This window comes from Eleutherodactylus coqui, chromosome 4 (genome assembly GCF_035609145.1).
Source record: "Eleutherodactylus coqui strain aEleCoq1 chromosome 4, aEleCoq1.hap1, whole genome shotgun sequence".
In the NCBI taxonomy this organism is placed as follows: domain Eukaryota; kingdom Metazoa; phylum Chordata; class Amphibia; order Anura; family Eleutherodactylidae; genus Eleutherodactylus; species Eleutherodactylus coqui.
In genome coordinates this window covers 224253326-224280525 of record NC_089840.1, presented here as the reverse complement: position 1 = coordinate 224280525, position 27200 = coordinate 224253326, and the positions used below count along the sequence as shown (strand labels likewise).

Here is a 27200-nt window from a genome sequence, read left to right as displayed (position 1 = left end):
TCAGATTTCATACATAGTTTAATGTCCGTGTAGAGATTTTACATTCCAATGTCAGCGTTTCACAACATAGAGGACAGCGGGTAATCAACACGCTCAGATCATACAGTGGTTTCAAACAAGCACAGAACAAATCAAGTTCATAATTCCCTGCCAGACGAGACGCGAGATCTTCTACCACCGCGGGATTTAACATTTAAGGCAGATGACGGGTACGGGCGGTGGGGTTTTCTATTGCCGTAGAGCAATGACTGGTACTGTGGATTTATTGCACACAGCTGAGGTCGCCGCTCACGGCTTACGATTCTTTCTTCTTGATGATTAAAGGTCCAACGTTGTCGCCGGTTTCCTCGTTGTGTTTTGTGTGCGCTCCATCACAAAATGGGAACTGCAAGATAAAAGAAATGACTGAATCCATTGAAGTAAATATACAAATCATCCTCTCTAAATAAAGTTACAAATATTCATTAACAAGCTTAATGGGGACGTCCAAGGTAAATGGGTTTTCCAGGCAGCGCCCACTGTCTTGCTGGGATCTACCAGGATCAGAGTCGAAGCCGCTGTTCCGACCCCTGTGGAGTGGCCTGCAATCATAGTTGTAGGCGTAGCGCTCATTGATTTCAATGGCCGCATTCAAGCTGATCACGACAGGTAACCCTTTAAATTTAAATGCCCCAATTGGCGTTCCCAGGGCTGTCATGTACTCCTGCGAATTGACACAGGCTTGTGGCCTGTCTTAATAGAATGCTGGCAGAAATACCATACACTGCAATACTGAAGACGTTTTGCTGCATCTAGTAAGAGTGATCAAACAATTGCAAGTTAATGTCCTCTAACGGAACTTTAAAAAAGTTTAAAAAAATTGCGATTATGAAAAATTAAAGGATATAAAAAAAAAGGTTAAGAAAAACCTTTTCCCATATTTATAAAAAAAAAACATATTTGGTATCACCCCATCCGTAGAAATCCAATCGATCAAAATAATGCATTATTTATCCTGTAGTGATCTTTGTGGGAAAGAAAAAAAATGCATAACACCAGAATTGTTCTTTCCTGGTCATCCCGACTCAAAAGACGAAAAGAAAAAAAGTTAAAGGGGTTGTCCGCGCCGAAATGTATTTTTTTTTTTTTCAATAGCCCCCCCCGTTCGGCGCGAGACAAACCCGATGCAGGGGTAAAAAAAAAAAACGTCCAGTACTTACCCGAATCCCCGCGCTCCCGCGACTTCTTACTTACCTTAGTAAGATGGCCGCCGGGATCTTCACCCACGATGCACCGCGGGTCTTCTCCCATGGTGCACCGTGGGCTCTGTGCGCTCCATTGCCGATTCCAGCCTCCTGATTGGCTGGAATCGGCACACGTGACGGGGCGGAGCTACGAGGAGCCGCTCTCCGGCACGAGCGGCCCCATTCATCAGGGAGAAGACCGGACTGCGCAAGCGCGTCTAATCGGGCGATTAGACGCTAAAATTAGACGGAACCATGGAGACGGGGACGCTAGCAACGGAACAGGTAAGTGAATAACTTCTGTATGGCTCATAATTAATGCACAATGTACATTACAAAGTGCATTAATATGGCCATACAGAAGTGTATAGACCCACTTGCTTTCGCGGGACAATCCCTTTAAGAAAAAGTGATTAAAAAGTACCAAAATGGTACCAATAGAAACTACAGGACATGCTAACAAAAAAAAGATCCCTCGCACAGCTAAAAGGATGGAAAAATAGAAATGTTATCGTAGTCAGATGGCAGCAGAGAGTTCTTGTTCACAGATTTTATTTTTTGAAAGTAGTAGAGCAAAAAAAGAAACAAAAAACCAAAGTATAAATTTGGTATTGTCGTAATCGTTCTGGCTCAAGGAATAAAGTTATCAAGTCATTTTTGTGGCAGTGTGTACGCTCTAATAACAAGACCCACAAAGATGGCGGACTTCAGTTTTTGTTTTTCTATTTCTTTGTACTTGGACATTTTTATTTTTCTCATTAGTGTATTGAATAGCACCATTGAGAAATACGTCTCGTACCGCAAAAAACAAGCCCTGCGACATCTACAAATCGACAAAAAAAGAAAAAAAAAGTTAGGATTTTTTAAAAGTGGGAAGGCACAAACAAAAATGGAGCAGGAGAGAGGAAAATAGGGCTGAAACATTAACCCCTTAATGACGCGGACCCCTTTTTATTTCCTCCCCCCTTTAAAAAATCATAACTCCTTTATTTATCCATTGACGTCGCTGTCTGAGGGCTTGTTTTTTGCGGGACGAGTTATATTTTTCAGTGGTGCTATTTAAAGTGGTGCCATATAATGTACTGAAAAACTTTAAAAAAAATTCTAAGTGAAGTAAAATGAAAAACGAAATTCCACCATCTTTCAGTGCGTCTTGCTTCTAAGGCAAACAAACTGGAAGAAAAATGACATGATAACTTGATATTCTATGGGTCGGTACGATTACTATGATACCGAACTTGTATAGTTTTTTTTTTACTGAACTATTTATTTTTTTCCAAATACATTTAACTTTTTTCAATTATTTTCTGCAGTCATCTTCTGCGCGCAATAACTTTTTTATTTTTCTGTCGACGTAGTTCAGCGAGGGCTCATTTTTTGCAGGATGTCCTGTAGTTTCCGTTAGTACCAATTCGGAATACATACGATTTTTTGATCGCTTTCTATTGCGTTTTTTCTGGGAGACAGGGTGACTAAAAAAGTGCATTTCTGGCTTTATTTATTTATAGAGATGATCGAACATGTTCGGCCCCGCCCCTTTTCGCCCGAACACCGAACTTTGCGAGTACTTCCGTGTTCGGGCGAAAAATGTTCGGCGGTCGCCGTGGCAGCGCGGGGGGGTGCGGCGGGGAGTGGGGGGGAGAGGGAGAGAGAGAGGGCTCCCCCCTGTTCCCCGCTGCTGCCGCCCGCGCTGCCACGGCGACCCCCGCCCCCCGGCGGCCCCCGAACCTTTACGCCCGAACACTGAAGTGTTCGGGAAAGCCGGTGTCCGGGTGCGTAAGTGTCCGTTACGGACACGTTCGATCATCTCTATTTATTTTTTTTTTTTCGGATGACGTTCACTGAGGGGTAAATGCACTACTTTGATAGATCGGACTTTTACAAACGCGGTGATACCAAATAGGTATTTTTCTTTTATGATTTAGATTTTTTTTTATTATAGATATGGCAAATGGGTGATTTAAACTTTTATTGCTTTTTTATTTTTATTTATTTTTACACAATTAACCCCTTGAGTGGCGGGTTTCCTACCACCCTGTCGTGCCCACCAGGGCAGGTTTTTTAAAATGGTCTAATCATTGAATTTCAACTAATTTTGCAGTTGCGCCTCAAGAGCCATAACTTTTTCATTTTTCCATTGACATGGCCATATAAGGGCTTGTTTTTTGCGGGACAAGTTGTGATTTTTTAAACAGGGGGGAGGAAAAAAAGAAATGGGGGAAAAAAAAAAAAGGGGCCATGTCATTAAGGAGTTAAATAATGTATTAACTTCCTTCTCTGGGTCATTACGACGCATGGATACCACGTGTGATTGTATTTTTGATTTTTTACAAAGTAAAGGGAGACAAGTGTTTTTATTATTTTTTTTATAATTTTTTAACTTTTTTTTTTTTTTTAACTTTTTATTTTTTTATTTTTGTCCCTTTAGGGGACTTCCACAGGGACCCATCAAGACCCCCTGATCACATTCCGGGGGTCCGATGGTGACAGCCCTTTACATGCTGCAGTGACAGCCCTTTACATGCTGCAGTCACATAGACTGCCGCATGTAAAGGGTTAACACAGCAGAGATCGGAGGTTTTCTCTGATCTCTGCTGTAAGAGCTGGTACCTAGCTGTCCTCTCACAGCCAAGCACCAGCTCTCCCTGCCACAGAGACCATCGCTTGCTTCTGACAAGCCGATGGTCACTATGGCAACCTGTAAACAAAGCAGGAGATTGCCGCAATATCTTCTGCTGGTTTTTCAAAGCCCTTGCTTTGTTCTCTGTGGGTCTGTGCAGGCAGAGCACAATGTCACAGCTTGTGGCATTGTGCTCTGCAGCTCCCATAGTGATACATAGCCCGGAAATCTTCCGGGCTATGTCGCTATGAGCAGTGGAGCTCGTCCCGGAAAATTTCCGGGCGTGCCACTCAAGGGGTTAATAAAACTTTATTGCACTTTATTGCACTGGGGGACTACAACATGCGATGCTTTGATCGCTCCTGCAGTATGATGTAATGCTATAGCATTATGTCATACTGCAATTTGACAGGCAGTCTATCAAGCCACCCCAAGGGGATGGCTTGATAGGTAGTCACCTAATGCAGCCCTGGGGCCTTTCATAAGCGCCCCGGCTGCCATGACACATGCACAGCTCCCCCGATCTCACGTGGAGGGGGGCCGTATGGGGGATTTAAATGCCACTGTCAGAATTGACAGCGGCATTTAAAGGGTTAATAGCCGCGATCGGCCGCACGGCTGATTGCAGCTATTGCCCGCGGGTGTCAGCTGTAATCAACAGCTGACAAGCTGACCTGCTTCTGCTTGATTACAGAAGCAGGGGCTTTAATCCTGTGCTGTGTTTTTTAACTATCAGCCGGGAATAAAGGCCAGGACTAGGCGCCGTATACTTACCGCACTTGGTCCTTAAGGGGTTTTTCGAATAATTTCTATTGATGACCTAATCTTAGTTTGGAGGTCGGCTTGTCTGGACCCCAGCCGATTGGGCACAAGCTGTCAGTGCCACAACACAGTGTGACAGCTCTAACCCAGTGTAGTGGTTGAAAATGTAACTGCAGGCACAGCTCCCAATTCAATTATTGACAAAAGCACCCGCTCTGTAAACTGTGTTGTGGTGCTGACAGCGGGTGCCCGATCAGCTGACATCCTGATTGGCAGACCCCAGCTTATCAACTATTGATGACCTATCCACGGAATTATAATATAGGACAATATATCCCCATACCATATATTTTCAGAAATTAGAGACCTTTCACATCAAAGAGTAAAATTTTGTATAAAGAAAGATGCATAAAAAGTCATTTATATCTGTGTCTACATACACATATCTTCATATAGAGCTGAAGTCATTAAAAAAAATCTCAGGAAAACTTTTGAGTCACAGAGTTGGCCAATTAGAGCAAATGGCGATATGTTGCCTAACTAATAACCCATGTAGTAGACATTAAAAAAAGGCTCGCCCCCCTCCAATTGCGATCGAGGGCACATATCTGCCCTGACAGACAAAAAATGTGATCGCATGTTGAAAAGTCCCTGCAGCCATCACACTGGGGTCACCAAATCTACAGATAAACAGATGACAGTAACGCACTGCAATCTTTCAGATGTCCCAATGTGCTCTCAGAAAAACATTAGCGATATGAGGCACGACTGTAGGAAATTATGGCTTTTTATTACTGGTTACCTTTTTGGACCTCCAGCAGCGGCAGTACACGGCTTTATCTCCCAAGTCCTCCATGTCGAACGCGTGCACAACCTTAGGATTGTCTTTCTGTATTTCCTGGTTTACCATGGATTTGCAGCACTTGTCTCTGCAGTAGAGGGATCTGTAAGCCAGGTACCCTACCGCAACAGCACTGACCGCCAAAGCGCCAACGCCGGCCCATTCTGCCAACGAGAAAGATCAAAAGGAAATTCAGATAGAATGCATGGACCACCTAAAGAAACATTACAGGAAAAACTGTTACAATGTGTTATGCCTAGAGCAATGTCTGCAAGGCAACAGCCAACCATTCAGTCCCGGGCCCCCCTGACCAACGGACAACCTATTGTGACTGCATGGTCTGCTGCTAGTGGCGGCACGCAGGACTCAGATGGTATGTGCAGAACAAAGACAAACCAATGAGTTCAATGGGCACAATGTGAGAATGGCAATCTGTACTTTACACGCATGGGGGGCAATATACTTTATTTTTGCATCAAAGTATGCATTTTTTGTAAAAGAATTAATATATATGTGGCTACAAGTCGGACCCAACCAGAGCCAGTCACAAACATCTACTAAAAGCAAACAGTCAGGATGCTTAGAGCTCATACATGTCAGGTAGGGATGTAGCAATCGTTAACATTACTGACGCGTTGCGATAACTTGATTCTCAGCATTGTAGCACATACCGTGTTTCCTAGAAAATAAGACATCCCCTGAAAATAAGACCTAGTAGAAGTTTTGCTGAAGTGCTAAATATAGGGCCTCCCCGAAAGTAAGACCTAGCTCTGTCCCTGCTGTCTGAGTCTGCTGTGATGAGCTCCCCCTGGTGGCCGGAAGCTGCACTGCTGTACAAGTGGTCCAGGAACTGCTGTGGGTGATCGTTACAGACTCCAGACAGTTTGTAGGAGCCAGGTACTTTACAGCCCCTATTTTGTGTGGCCCTGTGTGTGAGTCAGGCAACCAGTGTGTCACTTTGATTCTTTAGGGGGTGACACTGTCTTATTTTCTGGACACAGTGTAGTTAAAGGGAACCTGTCATCAACTTTTAGCCCCATAAACAACATAATGGGGCACAAAGTTTAGGGAAGGGGCAGTCTGGGCAGCGCAGCTTCCTTTTAGTTATGATATCACGCTGTCAAGGTAATGTCTGCTACATATGTATGCTTATATCTACATGCACATATCAGGTGCCGGCGGTGATGACATGTGTAAACACTCAGAGTATATACAGCGCCTATCAATCACCACCCTGGGGGGGGGGGGGGGGCAGCAGGAGGCTCTCTTCAGGAATATACTCGACTCAAACTGTTTTTGGAGTATTCTTTCATTGCTCTCACTAGTCGAATGGTACACTTTGTACTGTCCTGGCTATTCGTATTCGAACCTGTAGGTGTAATATGTAGTTTTACATAGAGGCAGCTTATTAATCTAATTTATCACATTTAAATGGGTTTTCCAGGACGTTGAAAAAACTTTTACAGGTTTAAAAATAAAGACAAAATGTCTACTCCAGCGGCTTCCCGTCCAGCGCTGGAGCTCCGATGCCCACCACTTAGAAGAAGCAGGCTGGCCATCGTACACATGACCGTTCAGCCAATCACAGGCCTCAACGGTAAACCCGCCATGGCCACTGAGACCTATGATTGGCTGAGCAGTCACACTCACAATGAATGGCAAGTGACGTCCTACCTGCTCCTTTCAGGTCCTGACCAGCAGGCATGGAGGGTCTTTACAGGTGGAAGAGGAGCTGCTGGCACAGAGGAGCGATAGTCGTTCAGTGAATGGAGCCAAATCTTCCGACTGCCCACCTCCGTTCATTGTGAACAGGCAGTGGTTCATAGATGAATGACTGCCTGTTCACACTTAGCGCAGACTCGCTCACTAGTTGCTCCTCTTCTATGAGTGGAAACAAAGCGATATATGCAACTAATGAGCGCATTTTGGCCACCATAACACCTGATCTCCGGGGACACTTTGTGATTGGCCTTTTGTCAAGGGACCCTAACTAAAGCCTTCAGGCCTCAATCTTCTAACGGCTTGTGAGGCTGTATGAGTTCATATATGACAACTTGTCATCATAAGACCGATAGAGTCACGCGTGCGACTAATCATACCAACCCAGAAGAATGAACACAGGCAGCTAGCATAGACGAGGGAGGGAGGAATGTGGCTGCACACCCGGTGCCTAGAACGAGGACTTCTGTACAGCTATTATAATCCCCAAATCCAACATCCCACATGTACGCAGGCTTCCTGCAGTAATCTGGATTAGCCTGACCAGAGGAAAAAGAGTAAAATAGAGTTTTCTAGAAAACCCTTCATCTTAAAATCGGGACAAAAAAACCAAAAAGTTAAAGGGAGTTTCTGGAGCAGCTACAGTGAACTCCAATGCTGTACCGCCCAAAAGTAATAACTGCGGACAGCACTGGCGCTCAGCGGAGCGGTCATGCGAAGAACCGGTGGCCACAATCAATAGCAAGTGCAGTATGTAGGCAGATAACAGGAGTAGGCGGCTCCTTCTGTCACTCATCGGCACCCCGCAATGCGATTGCAAAGCACCAATGGCAGGCAGAAGTCTGACAAAGGCCTCTATATGTGCCATGTAACTCAGCCTATTAGGCCCCGCCTCCTACAGAGTCCAACAGGCTACTGTCATAGGCTTAGTAGAATGAAGTGTACTATTCTGACAGTTTTCAAGTCCCCTTTAGGGACTAAACTAGTAATTATTAGGAAATTATAGTACCAGTGTTTCTGGTGGAGCAATGCGCCACACAGCTATGCTACATTCGCATCCCACACACAGCTGTGGTACATGCTATGCACCTGACAGACACAGCTCTGCTACATGGCATGCGCGGCACAAAAGCAGCTCTGCTACATGGCATGCGCATGGTACAAACACAGCTCTGCTACATTATATGCGTGTAACAGACACAGCTGTGCCACAGTACATGGGCATGTTACAAACTCAGCTCTGCTACATGACTTGTACATCACAGACACAGCTTTGGTACAGGACATGCGCCTGATAGACATGACATGCACATGGTACAAACACAGCTCTGCTACATGACATACATCCATACTGACTATACACATTACACGCACAGCACATTAGACAAACAGCCACTCGCAGCTCTACTACATTTATGCTGACTGCACACATGACACACACAGCTCTTGGATGCAGTGTTGAGCCCCTGGTCATTTGATCCCTTATCCAGTACTACCAAACTCCAGAATGGCTCCTCCCACAGCAGTGATGTAACCACAGGTCCTTCAACCCACCGTATCTCTGTGGTGATGGTAGGTCGGTGTCTCCTGTCAGGACCGCTGAGTTGTGTCTGACATAACAGCTTAGTTCTATTTTCAGTGTGTTAAGATCTGCCATAACGACGCCAGGGGGCGGAGCTATGATGGGGCCAAAATGCTGGGCTATGACATCCCCAGGGAGCCGAGCTATGAGAATCACTCACACTTACATACATACAAACAGACAAGTGGTCGTTAGTAGTTTGAGAATGTAGCATAAAACAACTCAATAAAGTTTAATAATAATAATAATAAAAATAATTATATATATATAAATAAATAATATAAGCATCACCCCCCCCCCCCCCCAAAAAAACACAAAACACATAATAGGTATTAACACGTTCGTAACGACAGATAATGAAAATATTTTATTTATCTCGCACGGTGAATTTTACGCCAGAATTGTTATTTTTCCTTTTGTTTGCTTCACAACAAAAAAATGCAATAAAAAGCAATCCAAAAGTCTGATCAACCCGGTACCAATAAAACAACAACTCTTCCTGTAAGGTCCCCTGCACAAGGGCGGAAATTCTGCGGCGGGTTTTCCCGCCCCTGCCCGCCTGCAAAGGATTGCATTACAATACGCAATCCTATGCAGACGGCCGCGATTTGTGCGCGTACAAACGCACATTGAAAAAAAACCGGCAGCATGCTCTATTTCTGTGCTGGTCTCGCAGAGGCCCGCACCGAAATGTCACTCCAGGGCCGCCGGCTCCACTCTGTGCATGCGTTGGCTGGCCGGCAGATCAGAGAGCCGGAGTCAGGGGAGAGGTGAGCGCCGCACTGGATCCGACCCGGCCGTCTGCAAGCGGCCTAAAAAACCAAAAAACCTCACGGGGCTTTGTTTCTGTGAAAATAAAACTGCTCTAAGTCTAAGGCCTTTCTCACACAAGCGTTTGCAGAAACGCAGCGTTTTTTCAACAGCGCTGGCATGCGTTTTTGACAAGTGTGCATGTCAGCACAGCTGAAAAAGGCATGAAGCTGGAAAAAAAAAATACTCACCTAGCTGGCGCCGCCTGGGTCCCTACCGCTGCGCTCCGTAGCTTACCCGGGGCACTTGTCAGTGCGGACAGTCCCCTGCTTCTAGCAAGAGATTGCTCCAATTGGCTGAGCCAGCTGGCTCGGCCAATCAAAGCCAGCGCTAGATGCACCAATCACAGGCATTCATTGAATGGCTATGATTGGTGCATCCAGCGCTGGCTATGCTGGCTCAGCCAATCAGAGCAATCTCTTGCTGGAGGCGGGTTCTTCAAACCCTGTCACTAGCATGACATGAATGGGAGCGTTGTACAGAGTTTAGTGCTGCGCTGAAAAGCCATCGCTAAACGCTATACAAAAACACCTTAGAATGCAGTGATTTAGAGTCAATTGTTTTTCTTTAAAAACGTGTTTTTGTTGTGAAAAAGTAGTGCTTAAGGGGTTAATATCCCATGTATCGTCTGATTCTGTCCGTGTTCTCTGTGATTTGGCGCTATATAAAGGTTATTACTACTACCTGGATAAACACCATCAGGGTTATCTGGTTTCCCAACCGCAGAAACAACATGCCTGTTAGTCGGACAGACTTACACGTCTGCCAACGGTTATCTCACGGGTGCGGTCAGCTTTACAGCGCCAATCCACAATCTAGTAGGTAGTTCGGTGCTCGTTTACTTTCATTCTCGCGTTATAATTATCGTTCATCAAACCTTCTTCTTTCGTGCGCTTTGTTGGCAGCCCCTCCCCCACCTTACAAGAGGCAATGAACTGCGACAAACAACTATTATGCCCAAATAAGGCCGCGGGCGCAGCACTGCTACATTGGTTTGGTTCTGTCCAAAGGCCAAAAAAGTTGAAAAAAAACCCCAAACACTTAGGCCTTAGTCAGACGGGCGTTTTTAGCCGCGATTCGCACATGCGCATGCGTCCGGCGATTTTATAAAACCATTGCTTTGCAATGGTATCGGACACATGAGCGCTTTTTATGCGCTCGTCCGATAAATTATAGAACAAAAAAATCGCAGATCGCACCTATCTGCGATCTGCGATTCCTGTTCTCTTCTCTATATGCGCTCAATGGGGCCGGCGGCAGCAGCGCCGACCCCATTGAGAACATATAGAAGACAAATCATTCTTCTCTGCCACAGCTGTAACAGCTGTGACAGAGAAGAACGATGTTTGCCCATTGAATTCAATGGAGTCAGCAATACAGCCGCTCCATTGAAAGCAATGGGCTGCCGGCGTGCGCGGGATGAATTGTCGGGAAGGGGTTAAATATATAAGCCCTTCCCTGCAATTCTTCCAAAAATGTGTTAAAATAAAAAAAAATTGTATACTCACCTTTCCGCTGCAGCCGGAGTCCAGCCACGGCCGCTGTCAGTTCTCCTGAACTGCTTCTCGGCACTATTCAGCCGGCGGGGCTTTAAAATCCCCGCCTGCTGAATGATCTGCCTCTGATTGGTCACAGCCCTGACCAATCAGAGGCAGGTTTCACTCACACACCCATTCATGAATTCATGAATGGGTGAGTGACTGCTGCCTCTCAGCGCTGAGCCAATCAGGGGCAGGTCTGACTCACATCCATTCATGAATTCATGAATGGGTGTGAGTGAGACATGCCTCTGATTGGCTCAGCGCTGAGCCAATCAGGGGGCAGGTCTGACTCACACCCCCTTCACACCCACTGCAGGACGGCCGCGCGGAGCTCCGGCTGCCGGGAGAAGGTGAGTACATATATATTTTTTATTTTTACACATTTTAGGATGAATTGCAGGGAAGGGCTTATATATTTAAGCCCTTACCGACAATTCATCCCGGGCTCGCCCGCAGCGCATTGCTTTAAATGGAGCCGGCTCTATTGCCGTCTCCATTGAATGCAATGCGCTGGACAGCTCCGGCCCGTTTCTAATGAAACGCGGCTAGGAGCAGATTTTCGGGCGACTTGCGCGCACTGGTCACGTGATTTGCGGATGCGCATCCATCATGCGATCCGCAAATCGCGCGAAAAAACGCCCGTCTGACTAAGGCTTTATCCAGTAAAATCCCCATTAATGTCAGGGGGCTTATTCTCATTCAGTTTGCGGCAGTTCCATGGATTTTTTTTTTTTTTTAACATAAGCAAAAAAAGAAAACTGAAGCGCCCGACTTTTCTCCCGTCCAAAAGAACAGAAAATCGGATGGAATGGAGATTTACCTTTTTGTTTTTTTCACATTGCACTTAATGGGGGACGTAGAAAAACGGAAACTATTCCTTTTGTATCACTTTAGGCGTTTGTACAACGGATCGGTTACGTCACGCTGCGCCTGTACAGTTGTAAAAGAATTTCCCCATGTATTACGCACGTGTGCATGAAAGGCGGTGAACGCGGTCAATGAAAGTACTTTTTTTTCATTGATCCGTTCACATTTGTGAATATTCATTGCGTGTCACACACGCGCAAAAAAATAACCCAGCATGCCCTATTTCGCCGCATATTACACAGGATAGAGCCCATCGCTGTCTTTGGGTGTGTAATCAATGCCGTACATTGCGTATGGGTGGCGTTTATACGTGCCATTGCAAAGCGATAGAGCAGAAAATACCAGGAAGACTGCGCATGATGGCGTGCGTGAAATATGCCGCTATGCGCAGTCTAAAATTGCTGCAATATGCAGCGTTCGGCGCCCACTGCTGGCACCACAGCCGTAAATCGTTGCATGGCTAACGCAGCGTTTTACGCATACGGTGGTGTGAGCCGGCCTAAAGCTACTAACGAAAAAAAACAGATTAAAAACTAATCGCGATGGATACGAAAACGCTGTAAATGGAACCTACCCATTTAACAGGTCCGTGAAAATCTCAGATCTGGTCAGGTCAGCGCGTATAAGTCGGGCTACGTGCGCACGGCGGGATCGGTTGTGGAATTTTCCGCATGGATTCCACCTGTAAAACCATGGGCGAAATCTGCTGTGGTTTTTTTTCGCAGATCTGAACGCAAATTTAGCCCTGCCCGTGGGCAAAATCCGTGTACGGAATTCAGCCATGGTGAAGTGCAGATCGCCGCCAAGAAGCGACACATCACTTCATGCGGAAACGTGGCAGAATTCACGCGCAGACTCGTGTGGGAAAAAAACCTAGCGGAATAGCGGTGGCTAGGTTCCCAATTAAGTGAATGGGAACTTCTTCTGCAATACCAAGCCTGGCCACTGAAGTAAGAACGGAGCCATCAGCTTCCTGCACAAATCAGCTCGGTGTACGGCGTATTGGACGTCTGATTTCAATCTTCAAAACGCAAAGGCTGAAATCGGCAATAAACTCCGTACCCTTTAGGTTAGATCTGTCCACCGGAAATTTGCTGTGCATATGCTAAGGATTTTTCGCTGCAGCGAATACGGCGTACGTGAAAGCCCCCTTATCTTCCCCTTTAAAGCAGCAGAGCTGTACAGGACATGCTTTGCTGATCTACAGGTCACGCTACACGAAAACGCTCTTTCATAAGCCTTGCAATCCGATGCAAAAATTATTCCGCGTGTCCGTAAAAACTCGGAATCTGGCCCAAAATTATACAAATCAGCTGGTAAAGCGCAACACAAGTCAGCGGAGAGCAATCTAGCTGGCAATGTATTATTCATTAAGGAGCCTCCAAGGCTTCGCGCCAGTCCTGCGCCAACACTGGATTAATACATTCTGCCACAGGGGAGGATCGCGCCCAAAAACACGGTCAGATCAATAATAACACAGGCGCGTGCCTACGGGGGCGCGTCCGGTAAAATAATCTGCACTTTGCCACTTTCCAAAAAAAAATAAAAAAATTTAAAAAATTGTCTCTGCAGTTGGCGGGGGAGCTGGGTAACACAGAGGTTTGTTGGCGTACTTTATAACCTGTGTCTATGGAAAACTTCTGCAGGTTGGGACTAGAAGTATCAGCAATCCCCTGCCACTTGCAGTGCATGCTGGGACTCCTGCACAGGTGACTCATGCACGCCCTTATAATTGCATAATGTGATTGGATAAGACTGACAGGCAAGCAGAGCTGCAGTGAGCTGCACTGAACAGCAGGGGCCGCGCTGGCCTCTTACCTCGCAGCCCGTGGTTAGAACTCATGTCTGCTCCGCACCGGTGAAGTGTCAAGGACACGGGACGCCCGGATCACGTGTCCTGCGCCGAGTCTACCTATCAGAGGTAGAGGAAAGGCATCAGTATCCGCCCCGCACACAAGAGGGAAGAAGCTGACATATCTAGACCGCATCAATGTGTCCGCACGCAGACGACGCCCTCCACTAAGTAACAAAGCGCTGCTGGCTACAACAAAATGGCCGCCACCTTTTTAGCTTGTTCTCTAGCGCGCGGTGTGAGAGGAAATGCTGGGGAGCTTCTGGGGGCATTTGAAGTTCAGGCAACAGGAAAGCTGAGATTATTTGAACCCCAGGGTGCTGTGGGCCTAAGGGACCAGGTACTTTTTAGGGATTTTACTCAAGTGGTGGTTTTATGGTCCTATTCTTTTTTTTTTCTTTGGCTATAAAAATTAGTTTTGCAGCAGTTTTTTCCTGTGACATACAGGACAATTTTTTTAACATAGTTTTTTGCAGATTTTTTTTTTTTTCTTTTTTCTTTATTTTTATTAAGAATCAAAAGCTAAAAAAAAATTGTATCTAGAAATGTTTTATTTATTTATTTTTAATTTATAGTTTATTTTTAAAATTAGATTTTTGCTAATATAATTACATTTTGTTTGGGAGGTTTTGATATATAATTTGTATAGTCTCAAATTTTGGAGCGCATTCGTCAACCGTTTTGGTTGGTGTCGGCAGTGTTTTTTGTTTTTTTTAATGTATGTGTGTGTGTATGTATATGTGTATGTGTATATGTGTATATATATATATATATACACGTCATCGCGTAGCTCCGCCCCATGACGTGTGCCGGTTCCACCCTCCTGATTGGCTGGAATCGGCACGTGATGGGGGCGGAGCTACGCGATGACGCGTACAAGGGGGCGGAGCCAAAATGCCGATGCTGACGAGCGGAGCCGAAGGGAGAAGACCGCACAGCGCAAGCGCGTCTAAAAAAGCAAGAAGACACCGAAATTAGACGGAACCATGGCGACGGGGACACCAGCAACGGAGCAGGTAAGTGAATAACTTCTGTATGGCTCATATTTAATGCACGATGTATATTACAAAGTGCATTAATATGGCCATACAGAAGTGTATAACCCCACTTGATTTCGCGAGACAACCCCTTTAATTTCACAGTTTTTCGCTGTAGCTGGGGCATCCATAGTAGCAGCACCACAGGAGCCCTAGTTATGGAGGAAGACATTCCCTGTAAGGACAGTAGTCCCTGGCAGATCTGATTTAGGTCTGCTAGGACCCCGCAGCTCTGCCTTGGCAGGAGACACCCAGCGCTCACGTGATCGCTGTGTCGAATAGCGGAAGTGATATTTCCGCTTTCTCTATTCACTACATCGCTCTCATTACATAGCGCTATGTAGCCTGCAAAAGAGGAAGCAGAAGGGGTGTAAAAGCCGAGGACCCGACCTGCTCTTGCTACATTGCAGGAGCGCAGGCTTTATCCCTGCGCCGTAATTTTACTATCAGCCGAGATTAAAGCCCAGGACCAAGTGCTGTAAATTTATGGCTCTTGATCCTTAGGCCTCGTTCACACGCGCAATTTGTTTTGCGATGCGACAATGCTACAAATCGCATGTATGTGAAGCCCACACTTTCCTATAGGTGCCTTCACATTTGTGATATTTTATAGCATGCGACATTGCGAGTCAGAAATCTTCGCTGTCCGGCGCCAGCCCGTCTTCTACCCGGTCCCCGGCACTGGTCTTCAGCATCTCTTCTGGCTGGGGATTAGAAAATCCCCGCCTCCAGGAAGCGCTGCGATATCGCAAGGACCACAGATGCGATTTTCTCCCGTCGCCTGTGTGAAGGATGCCTTATTGAAGGGTTGTTACATAAGAAGCCAGTAAGGCTTCCTGGACTCGTCGAGAAAAAGGAAAGCTGTGTAAAAGAAAAAAAAAAAGTCAGTGTTGCTCTCACCAGCCAATCACAGCGCAGCTTTCAGTTTGTATTCTGTTACTGTGAAGTGAAAGCTGAGTTGTGATTGGTTGCTATGGGCAACAGAGTCAATTTTTGTTTTACAATTTTTCTTTCCACATGGTTGTAATAATAATTGTTGATATAGCGCCATCATATTCCACAGCGCTGTACCCCCAGAGTAATCTGTGATGTCATAGAGTGAATCATGGGACCTGCTGGAGAGTACAGCGCTCATGATCCAGCTGATGCAATCATGCACAGCCTGTGGATGGAGGATTTCCTTCACCCCTCTCCATTCTAGAGTGCTCAGTACAGAGCACACCCCAGATAATGAGCACACCCCAGATAATAATCACACCGAGACCTGGCTTTACACTTATTTCCCTGGTGCATCCTTGCAGTTTCTGCGTTGCACATCTTTCCGCCCTGGACAAAGTTTTTCAAGTGGGCACCGCCATGTTGCTGCTTAAGGGTTCCTGCTCACGGGTGGATATTTGCTGCGGAATCCACGTTCACCGCCACCGCGAATACCACCCATTACTTACTATGGAGATCCTCTGCTTCCTCTACATGAGCGGAAATGAAGTGTGATTTCCACTCGGGGAAAAAAAACAAAAACGCAGCATGCTCAATTTTTGTGCGGATTCCATTGAAGTCAATGGAAGCCGTCCGATCCACGCCCCGTCCTCAATGAACATAGTCGACAGGTCGTGGATTACGCATCGTCGTCTAGCAACAGTGTGGGAAAAAAATGGGGAAAAAAAATCTGTACTGTGCATGTGCGACGGCGAGCCACCAGGTCCAACCGCAGTACAGATTCTCCAGCAACAGAGCAGGCATGCACGGACACCGCTGCTGGCATATGTTCATGTGTTCTGTACTCTGCAAATGGGAAAATGGAAAACACCTTTGCAGCACCACCTATTGGAAGGAAGCATTCCTACAGGTCAAGGTAGGACTTTTTAAACAAGTCTTGTAACAATGACTTGGAATTATAAGCCAAAATCAGAATACACAGACAGCCATTTTGGGTGTGATTGCCCCTTATCAGTGTGCAGTAGGTTTCTGGCTTGGATAATGAGAGGCCTATAGATGTGGGTTAGGAACGGTATGGTTTCTCCTTAAAGGAGATGTCCCGCGCCGAAACGGTTTTTTTTTTTTTTCAACCCCCCCCCCCGTTCGGCGCGAGACAACCCCGATGCAGGGGTTAAAAAAACCACCCGCACAGCGCTTACCTGAATCCCGGCGGTCCGGCGTCTTCATACTCACCTGCTGAAGATGGCCGCCGGGATCCTCTGTCTTCGTGGACCGCAGCTCTTCTGTGCGGTCCACTGCCGATTCCAGCCTCCTGATTGGCTGGAATCGGCACGTGACGGGGCGGAGCTACACGGAGCCGCTCTCTGGCACGAGCGGCTCCATAGAAGACTGCTGAAGACCCGGACTGCGCAAGCGCGGCTAATTTGGCCATCGGAGGCCAAAAATTAGTCGGCACCATGGAGACGAGGACGCTAACAACGGAGCAGGTAAGTAAAAAACTTTTTATAACTTCTGTATGGCTCATAATTAATGCACAATGTACATTACAAAGTGCATTAATATGGCCATACAGAAGTGTATAGACCCACTTGCTGCCTCGGGACATCTCCTTTAAGGAGAGCACCTACAAGATGTGAGGAAATAGAAGATGGAACAAAATACCTCTGCAATACCACCTACTGGTAGGCAGCATTCTTGCAGGTCCTTGTGCACTCTGAGCGTGCTCAAAATGTAAAAATGAATATGCCCATGGTTTCAGAAATCTGCACCACAGACTTTATGTGGCATGTTTTTCTGTCATATGCAAAAAAAAAAAAAAAAAGCACTAGGTCTACCTACACACTGGCAAGCACTTTTGGCAAAAATGCCTTCTGTCTGTTGTGCGAAGTAGTGATCCTCTGACGCGGCTTTCAGGCACGTTAGAGGATCGGTAAGTGTTTCCTCCTGTTTTCAATGGGAAACCTTGCATTGCACTCGTCTGCACATCGCAGTGTCTTTTACTGCCCCATTGAAAACAATCATAGAACCATAGAATGGTAGAGTTGGAAGGGACCTCCAGGGTCATCTAGTCCAACCCCCTGCTCTCAGTGCAGGATTCGCTAAATCATCCCAGACAGGTGCCTATCTAGCATCTCTTTGAACACTTCCATGGAAGGAGAACTCATCACCTCCCGTGGTAACCTGTTCCACTCAATGATCACCCTCACTGTCAGAAAGTTTTTTCTAATATCTAATCTGTGTCTCCTCCCTTTCAGTTTGATCGCATTGCTTCTAGTCTTTCCTTGTGCAAATGAGAATAGGACTGATCCCTCTGCACTGTGACAGCCCTTCAGATATTTGTAGACAGCTATTAATTCTCCTCTCAGCTTTCTTTTTTGCAAGCTAAACATTCCCAGATCCTTTAACTGTTCCTCATAGGACATAATTTGCAGACCGCTTAACATCTTGGTAACTCTTCTCTGAACTTGCTCCAGTTTGTCTAGTTTTTTAAAGTGGGGTGCCCAGAACTGGACACAGTATTCCAGATGAGGTCTACTAAGGAAGAGTAGAGGGGGATAATTACCTCACAAGATCTAGACTCTATGCTTTGCTTAATACATCCAAGAATTATGTTTGCCTTTTTGTCTGCTGCATCACATTGTTGACTCATGTTCAGTCTATGATCTATTAGTGTACCCAAGTCTTTTTCACATGTGCTGCTGCTTAGCCCAATTCCTCCCATTTTGTATGTGCTTTCTTCATTTTTCTTACCCAGATGTAGGACTTTGCATTTCTCCTTGTTAAATACTATTCTGTTAGTAACCGCCCTGTTCAAGCTTTTTTGTAGATCTTTTTGAATACTCTCTCTTTCCTAGTGTTAGCCATCCCTTGTAGCTTTGTGTCATTGGCAAATTTGATCAGTTTCCTATCAATTCCCTCTTCCAGATCATTTATAAAAATGTTGTTCAACACGATCTAGGACAGAGCCTTGTGGTACCCCACTTGATACATTCTTCCACTTGGATGAGCTGCTATTTATGACCACTCTTTGAGTACGATCACTCAGCCAGTTGTGAATCCACCTAACAGTTGCCTTGTCAATCCCATATTTGGTCATTTTTTCAATAAGTATGGGATACTTTGTCAAATGCTTTACTAAAGTCAAGATATACTATATCCACCGCATTTCCCTGATCAACCCAGTCAGTGATTCTGTCATAGAAGGAAATTAGATACGCCTGGCATGACTTGTTTGTTACAAACCCATGCTGGCTTTGGTTAATTACTCTATTTTTATCCAAGTACTTGCATACATGCTGTTTAATAATTTGTTCAAAGATCTTTCCCAGTATAGAAGTCAGGCTCACAGGCCTGTAGTTTCCTGGATTAACCTTCTTCCCTTTTTTGAAGATAGGGACAACATTTGCCCTATTCCAACCTTCTGGGACTTCTCCTGTTTTCCAGGAATTTTCAAAGATTATGGTGAGTGGCAAAGCAATTACCTCCACTACTTCCTTCAGTATCCTAAGATGTAATTCATCTTGACCTTGAGACTTGAATTCATTTAAGTTAGCTCAGTGTTCCCTCACCATCTCTCTGCTTATACATAGCCTGCATTTTTTTATTCTGCCAATAGCACAGAAAAATCAGTTTATGTTCATCTGCTTTCTGAAAGAAAACAGATACAAAATAGGAATTTAAAAGTTTGGCCTTCTCATCATTCCTAGCCAATTCTCAATTTTCATCTTGTAAGCATTCAATAGTATCTTTGACTCTTATTTTGCTTTTGACATACCCCCAAAATCCTTTTTTTTTTTTTTATTGCTTTTGGCCTTTGTTGTAAACCTCAATTCATTATCAGCTTTCGCTTTTTTGACACTTGCCCTACGGTTTCTGCAGACCGCATTATATTCTTCTTCAGATATTGCCCCCTCTTTCCATTTGATAAACATACTTTTCTTTGTGTTTAACGTGTGCAAGTTCTGTGTTCATCCATCATGGTCTCTTTAAATGCTTCCCATTCTTCCTTCTTTTAGGGATTGTTAACGATTATGCTTTGATAATCTCATTTCGCAGTATTTCCCCACCTTCTTGGACATTTCTGTCCTTAAGAACATCCAGCCATTGGATTCTTCCACCCTCTTTCTGAGTTCATTAAATTCTGCCTTTCTGAAATCCAACTTTGAGGTCTGAATTTGCTCAGGTCTTTCTCCCCTTTTTATCCAAAATTCAAGGATAGCATGATCACTGCCTCTCAAGGTCACAGTCACCCGTACTTCCTCAATCATTTCCTCCCTGTTGGTAAGAATTAGGTCCAAGACAGCAGATCCCCTTGTTCTCTCTTCTACCTTTTTGGAAGATAAAGTTGTCAGCAAGAGTGGATAAGGATTTGTTGGATCCATTACTTTTACCTGAGAGAGATTCCCAACAAATGTGTGGATAGTTAAAATCTCCCATAATCACTATGTCATGCTTTTTTGAGAGCTTGGCCATCTGATGTAGAAAGAGTTCATCAATATCTTCTGCTTGTCCAGGCGGCCTATAGTAAATGCCTACAATGAATCTCTGTGGAGATTAATGTTTTCCTAACATACAACACAACACCTCCTCCCCCTTTTTAGGTATGTTTCTTATAAATAAGTTATATCCTTCGAGCCTTGCATTCCAATCATTATTTCACTGAGTTTCCGTGATGCTTAGGACATCATATTTCTCATCCTGTGTTAGGAGCTCCAATTCTCTTCGTTTGTTTCCCATGCTCTGTGCATTTGTGTAGAAACAATTTAGTTTGTGATCGATGTCTCTTGCTCCTCTACTTGCCTTCTGAATTTTTTGTCTGTTCTTTCTGCCCACTTCTAATAGCAAGGTTCTCAAATGTATTAAGTAGCTGTATATTTTACCTCGCCTCTCCCTTCCCTTCACATGTTGTTCTAGTTTAAAGTTCTCCCAATGAGTGAAGCAAGGCGCCTACCAAATATATGCTTACCTGTTTTGTAAGTTGCAACCCATCTCTAGCAAGGAGTCCATCATAAAGGTAATTCACTCCATGGTCTAGAAATCCAAATCTTTGCTGACGGCACCATCGACGTAGCCAGTTGTTCACCTCTAGAATCCTGTTCCATCTTCTTATTCCATGGTCATCACTGGGAGGATGGATGGGAAGACAGCCTGTGCTCCTATTTCCTTCACCTTCTTTCTGAGGTCTTCAAAGTCTCTGCAGATAGCTGCAAGGTCCTTTTATGCAGTGTCATTTGTCCCTACATATATTAGTAGAAATGGGTGGTGTTCTTTAGGACTGAAGAGTCTTGACAGCCTATCAGACACATCTTTGATTTGTGCACCTGGAAGACAGCACACCTCTTGTGAGTTGTCAGGTCTGCAGAGAGCGGCCTCTGTTCCTCTCAATAGGGAATCCCCCACAATCACCGCTCTCCTTTTCTTCTTCATGACAGCACTTCTTTTTCTTTATCCAAGAGGATTCTTTGTGGGTAGAGTCATTTCTTGCTCTATCTCTTTCTCCTGTTCAGGAACCAGTACCAGAAGGGGGTCACTATTGCTACTGGGTTCACGTACTACTTGCGGCCACTTTGGAGGGTCACTTACTACTGAGGCCACTAATGGAGTCAATGTTTTTACTTGGAACACTAGTAAGGTCACTTATTATTGGGGCTAGTAATATGGGTCACACTTACTATTGGAGCTACTATTGCTGACCCTGTAATATTGGAGCCCCTGAGGAGGGCACAATTAATATTTGGAGTCATTAGAATAATGGAGTTAAAAACATATGTTGTGATAAGCTAAGGTGACCAGATGCCCCAATTTAGGCGAGACAGTCCTGCTTTGGAACCCTGTGTCCTTCTTTCCGCTGGGACCCCTGCGGGACAGCCATTTGTCCTGCTTTCTGGAGGCGGGATCACTATTGAAGTGATTACCAGCTGGGGCACCACAGCTCCTGAGCCAGTAATCATTCTGCAATGCCGCGGCCGGATGCACTCACTGTCGTCAGATTGGTTCAATCAGTGCCACTCATCAAGCGCTGGCTGTCAGCCAATCACAGCCAGCACTTCAAGGAGGCAGGGATTTTTGAATCCCCGGCTAGAAGAGGAGAAGATCAGTGCCGGGGACCTGGGGAGAAGATGCAGCTGGGCTGACAGCGCGGGACAGTTGATGTATGTGTATTTTCTTTTATTTTCTGCAGCCAGGGCTTAAATTTTAGCTTTGACAGTAGGATTTCTTACTGTCGAAGTTGCATCTCACCGTGCAAAAATCGCGTTTTCGTGCGATGCAACAGAGAGGAAGGCTCCATAGGGAAACATGGACTGCAAAACCTCATGAGTCGCGTGCATATAGCGGGACCCACGAGGTCTTTGTGTCGTTTTGTAGCATGTTACAAAACATCGCATGTGTGAAGTAACCCATAGGAAAGTATGGGCTTCTCATACATGCGATTTGTAGCATTGTAGCGATGCTACAAAATCGCACGACTTTGTCGCCCATGTGAAGGAGGCCTTATGTCCACGTGAAGCCGGCCTGAAACAGAAAATCAAGACTCTAATATGCAAAAGTGGGCAATAATTAGATTATTGAACAGTTGAAAGCATCACCTGGTCAGGTAAATGCAGGTTTCTATTGCAATGGGAGGGTCAGAATTTAGTGCAAGCAGCATGAATTGATGAACCCTTTCCTTTCAGTTGTTCTGAGCACGTCTAATTTATAGCAACTGCAATAACTTATCCTCTCCGCAGGGCCCAATATTCCTGCATAACGATTTAATCACCTAGTGGAACTTATGCCAAGATAAAACGCTGTGATTCTGAAGGCCAAAGGGCAGGCATTGCACTGCTCGATGCCTCCAATAAAGTGGCCGTTCAGTGTATATATTGCACCACTAGTCCAAAAAACACTTTACACCTTCAGGTTGCAATTCACAAAAAGTTCCACTGGGTGGCAATATACATTCACTGTCATCTATTTTATGGCCAATTCTACAGTTACCACTGTACATTACTACTGAATATTGTTAATAAACCAGTCTATAGTTTTAAAGGGGTGTATTTTTTACGCCTTCTATACATATATGTAAAGTAACTGGTCTTCCTAAGATATGTCCAGGCAAGTGCAGCCATAATTAGGGTATGTAATATAGGTATAAATAATTAGAGGTTTTGATAGGGCCCTTTATTATTGTTCAGATTCTCATTGGATCGTGCAAATATGAACGGTGATCATTCAATGTAAACAGGCAGTCATTAGTCTATGAACAACAGCCTGTTTATTGTGAATGTAGGCGGACAGCCAGAAACAATCTCCAGCCTGCTGCACCTCCAGCTGGCACAGAGTGTTAAAGCAGCACTATGCAGTCCTAAGCTCTCGCTCAAGACCTGAAGGTTGTGAGTTCAATCCCTGCATGGGCCAATTTTTGTTTGATTACGTATCTCCAGCGTGTTTGGCACCATAACATAGAAGCATCTCAAACACCTCTTGGGGGTACCCCGATACACAGAGCTGCAATACTATGTGGACTCTCTGTAGCTGTAGTCTCTGAAGCTTTGCCCTCTCAGTGATGTCCAATTCTGACTCGTCATGAGGTCCATTTTCTCAGGCTGTCTTCCTTCTCATGCCACTGACCCTCTCTAGCAGGCACAAAATCTCTAGGACTCGTTTTGCACTGCACATTCAGCTGACTCCTTACTTCTCTGGCAGCTCTCTCTTCCTGCTATGTAGTTGCTCAAGGTTGAGCACCACTCAGATGACTCTCCAGCTTATCTCTCTCTCTCACCTGATCGTCAGCTTTTACGATTCCCACCCGAACACACCGAGCCCGTGCACTTCTCTATCATCCTCAGTTCCACAGACATCCCACCTGATCTCTGCAGCAAATTAAAGGTAATACATAACACTCCATACAGAAACACAAAATGCAGTGATGTATTACGGCCAGTAGAGGTCAGCCTTACACCTTCCAAGGGAAACCTCATCTGAAGCCTTACACCTTTTGGTTAATTATTATTCATGAGTTATCAGATTGTGTGAAAACCCCAGTCTGCAGGTTTTTGGATGTTAAACTCTATCATTTCCAGAGCAGTATTTTTGCTCCAGACACTTTACAGCTGCCTCTTTCACTGGCAGATATCCATGCACATGCTGCACAATTACCTGCATTCAGATGTATGAAACGGATTTCCAGTTGCAGACATTTCTGCTACAAATCTGTAAATACACGCATTGTAAAGAAAAAATCCCACCCCTAGGAGTTGTCGAAATAAAATGAAACTTTCTATGTGTAATTGTAATATTCATGTAAGTAAGTGATAATAAATTGCGGGAAGTTGAACACTTGAAGGGAGGCTCTAGTGCCCTGTTGTACCATCTATAGCTTGGATACAAGATGTGATACGGGCCGACATGGAGGCTCTAGTACCCTGTGGTACCGCCTCTGGCTTGGATACAAGATGTGATACGGGCGGGCATGGAGGCTCTAGTACTCTGTTGGGCTGCCTCTAGCTTGGATACAAGATGCGATACGGAAGCTCTAGTACCCTTTACCGCCTCTAGCTTGGATACAAGATGTGATACAGGGGGGCGTGGAGGCTCTAGTACTCTGTTGTACGGCCTCTAGCTTGGATATGGAGATGTGATACGGGCGGGCATGGAGGCTCTAGTACCCTGTTGTATCGCCTCTAGCTTGGTTACAAAATGTGATACAGTTGGGCATCGTGGCTCTAGTACCCTGTTGTACCGCCTCTAGTTTGTAAACAAGACGTGATATGGGCGGCATGGAGGCTCTAGTACACTGTTGTACCGCCTCTAGCTTGGATACAAGATGTGATATGGACGGGCATGGAGGCTCTAGTATCCTGTTGAGCCACCTCTAGCTTGAATACAAGATGTGATACAGGCGGACATGGAGGCTCTAGTACCCTGTTGTACCGCCTCTAGCTTGTAACAGTAAAATTTGTTGCTGTTTTTGAATTTTTTTTTTCTCTTATGTAGTTTACAAGCAACCTATCACCAGGTATGATTACCATAAACTAAGTTATGGTTCTCATATGGCATGTTCTGTGGGAGGTATTTCTTATTCTTGCCCAGCTCTCCCAAAAGTAAGCATGCACCATGCAGCCGGATGTCTGGCTACCCGCTGTGCGTGCTCACCCATAGCAATCAATAAGAGTGGCCGCATGGTCCCGGATACTGCCCTGGTGAAGTAATGGGCTCATTTTTTGTTATACACATTCTATTGCTGCTGGTAGAGGGTATTCCTTGCATTTTCCTGGTTGTTTCCAGTAAGTCACATCCCCTTGTTGAGTTCACTATTACACTGCTACACTATTACAAGATGAGTGTTGGCAGACGTGACATCACATGGTTATTGTGTGATCACAAGTGCAACATGTACAGTATATCTGAGATATGAGGGTAACTGATAGCAAATGTGATGCACTGTCATAAATGATCATTTCTAATGACCACATACTTAGTACTCAAATGTAATTTAAAGGGGTATTCCCAATATTGACTTCTATACAAAGGATAGGTAATAAAATTCTGTAGAGTGCAGTTCTCATTGCTGTGGTCCCACCATTCTTGAGTACAGGGGTGCCTTATCACCTCACTATGGGTCAGTGCACCCCCCCCCCCCCCACATAGTGACATGAGATTGAATGGCGCGCCTGTCTGTCATTATGGTGTGGAATCCAGTTTGAGGCTGCATGGTTTGCACAGGTGCTTGGTACTACAGGGCCTGTCTCTTACCTGGAGGTTTACAGCCTGTCTTATTGGAGTCCTGTGTTGTCTTTCACCCAGGATATCCATTCAGTGGAGGCATTCTCTTTCCTGGAGTGCCAGTGATCTTATCCTCTAGGTTCTTTTTTTGGCTCGTCCACTTTGGCTTTGAAGAATTAGTTTGGTGAATCTTACGGACTTTGAACTCAAACCTGGACCTGGATTAGTCTTCTTGGCTTTTCCCTTGGCACCTGCTTGGTTCTCGGACAAAGCTATTTCTCCTGACTACAGCTTGTGGTTAATCCCTGGTATTTATGTATCCCACCAGTTGTAGACCTGACTTGATTGACTATGAGTGTTACCAGTGAATCCCTAAGTACAGGGGTTATTGGGAAGTCTACTTAGATTCCAGTACAGGGCCGACCTCTTCTGTTTAGGTGGAGGAGTAATCTGGGTCAGCTAAGAAAATGTAGACGGTGACCACTTAGCTGTGTGTGCTTTCCTTGCAATTCTGTTATCTGTGAGTGTGTTTTGTCAGTTTGTATCCTGCAACTCGGCCATCCAGACTCTATGCCCTACTGTGTCACAGTCGAGTAAGCCCATACCACTGCATTCATATCAATAGCACTGATTGAAATAGCCGAGTGCAAGTGCTTGGCTATCTCCGGCAGTACTATTGAAGAGAAATTAAGTGGCGCCACACATGCTTGACCTCCATTCCATTCAATCTTCTCTTCACTACAGGGGATACAGTAAGCCCACAGTGTGAAGGAGAGGGGCTATGGGACCCCTGTTCTTTGGACTGGTGGGGTTTCAGCACCAAGACTCCCACCGATCAGACATTGGATAGATGTTTAAAGTCAATCTTGGAAATACCCCTTTAAGAAGAAGCAAGCAGCTAACAAGCAAGCACAAAAGCAGCATCCATGTGAAGAAGCACAAGTATAAAGATTTGATCTGCTGTATCTGCATTGCTGCCTTTTACAAGTTATACAGTTGGCATGGAAAGCCAGAATTAGGATGGATTTCATATCAGAAGTTGGATTCCACCTCATTTGTTGGCCATGGTGAAGTTTATGTAATAAAGTACTGAACCTCTTTTAAATGAGCTTCATTGTTTTTATTAGAAACATAACAAACTTATTAGTAATACTAGGAGGACACTTATTTCATTACTGTGTATAAACTGCGGAGAATAAGCCACTTGGAGAGTTACTTAACGCCAGATAATTTCAGCTTATTATTAGAATTCCTGCTTAGCTTTGGAAAGTTTCTAGAAACAGGCAAATGAGTTCAGAAATATCACTACCACCCTAATTATATACCCTAATGCAGGGGTGTCAAACTCATTTTCACCGAGGGCCACATCAGGCTTATGGCGACCTTCAAAGGGCCGATTGTAAGGCTGCCTGCAGACGGCTGGGTAAGATCCCGCTGCGAGAATTCTCGCAGCGGGACCTGACCCGAGCCCCTGCTGGGACCAGCGCGGCACTCACCTGCTGCGTGGCTCCGACTCTGATGTGCTAGCCAGCCGGCGCATGCGTAGAGCGGAGCCTGCGGCCGGGAGAGGCATTTCTGTGCGGGGCTCTGCAAGACCCCGCACAGAAATAGAGCATGCCATGATTTGTTTTGCGCGGACAAATCGTTGCCGTCTGCATAGGATTGCGTTTTGCAGCGCAATCCTGTGGCAGCTTCCACGGGCGGA

The 27200-nt window shown here is 45.3% G+C and overlaps 1 protein-coding gene and 1 long non-coding RNA gene across 2 annotated transcripts; one reads left to right on the top strand and one right to left on the bottom strand.

Annotated features, from left to right (window-relative positions):
• On the bottom strand, nt 1–13915 carry CISD1 (CDGSH iron sulfur domain 1). Its single transcript, XM_066600779.1, has 3 exons — nt 13784–13915; nt 5408–5610; nt 1–385 (listed from the first exon to the last, which is right to left on the bottom strand). Exons 1-3 carry the CDS (start codon nt 13806–13808, stop codon nt 296–298), a joined length of 318 nt encoding a protein of 105 aa, XP_066456876.1. The 5' UTR covers nt 13809–13915; the 3' UTR covers nt 1–295.
• On the top strand, nt 13820–26600 carry LOC136626063 (uncharacterized). Its single transcript, XR_010792620.1, has 2 exons — nt 13820–14157; nt 26240–26600. It is a non-coding gene; the product is annotated as an uncharacterized lncRNA (long non-coding RNA).
• The last annotated feature ends 600 nt before the right edge of the window (nt 26601–27200 follow it).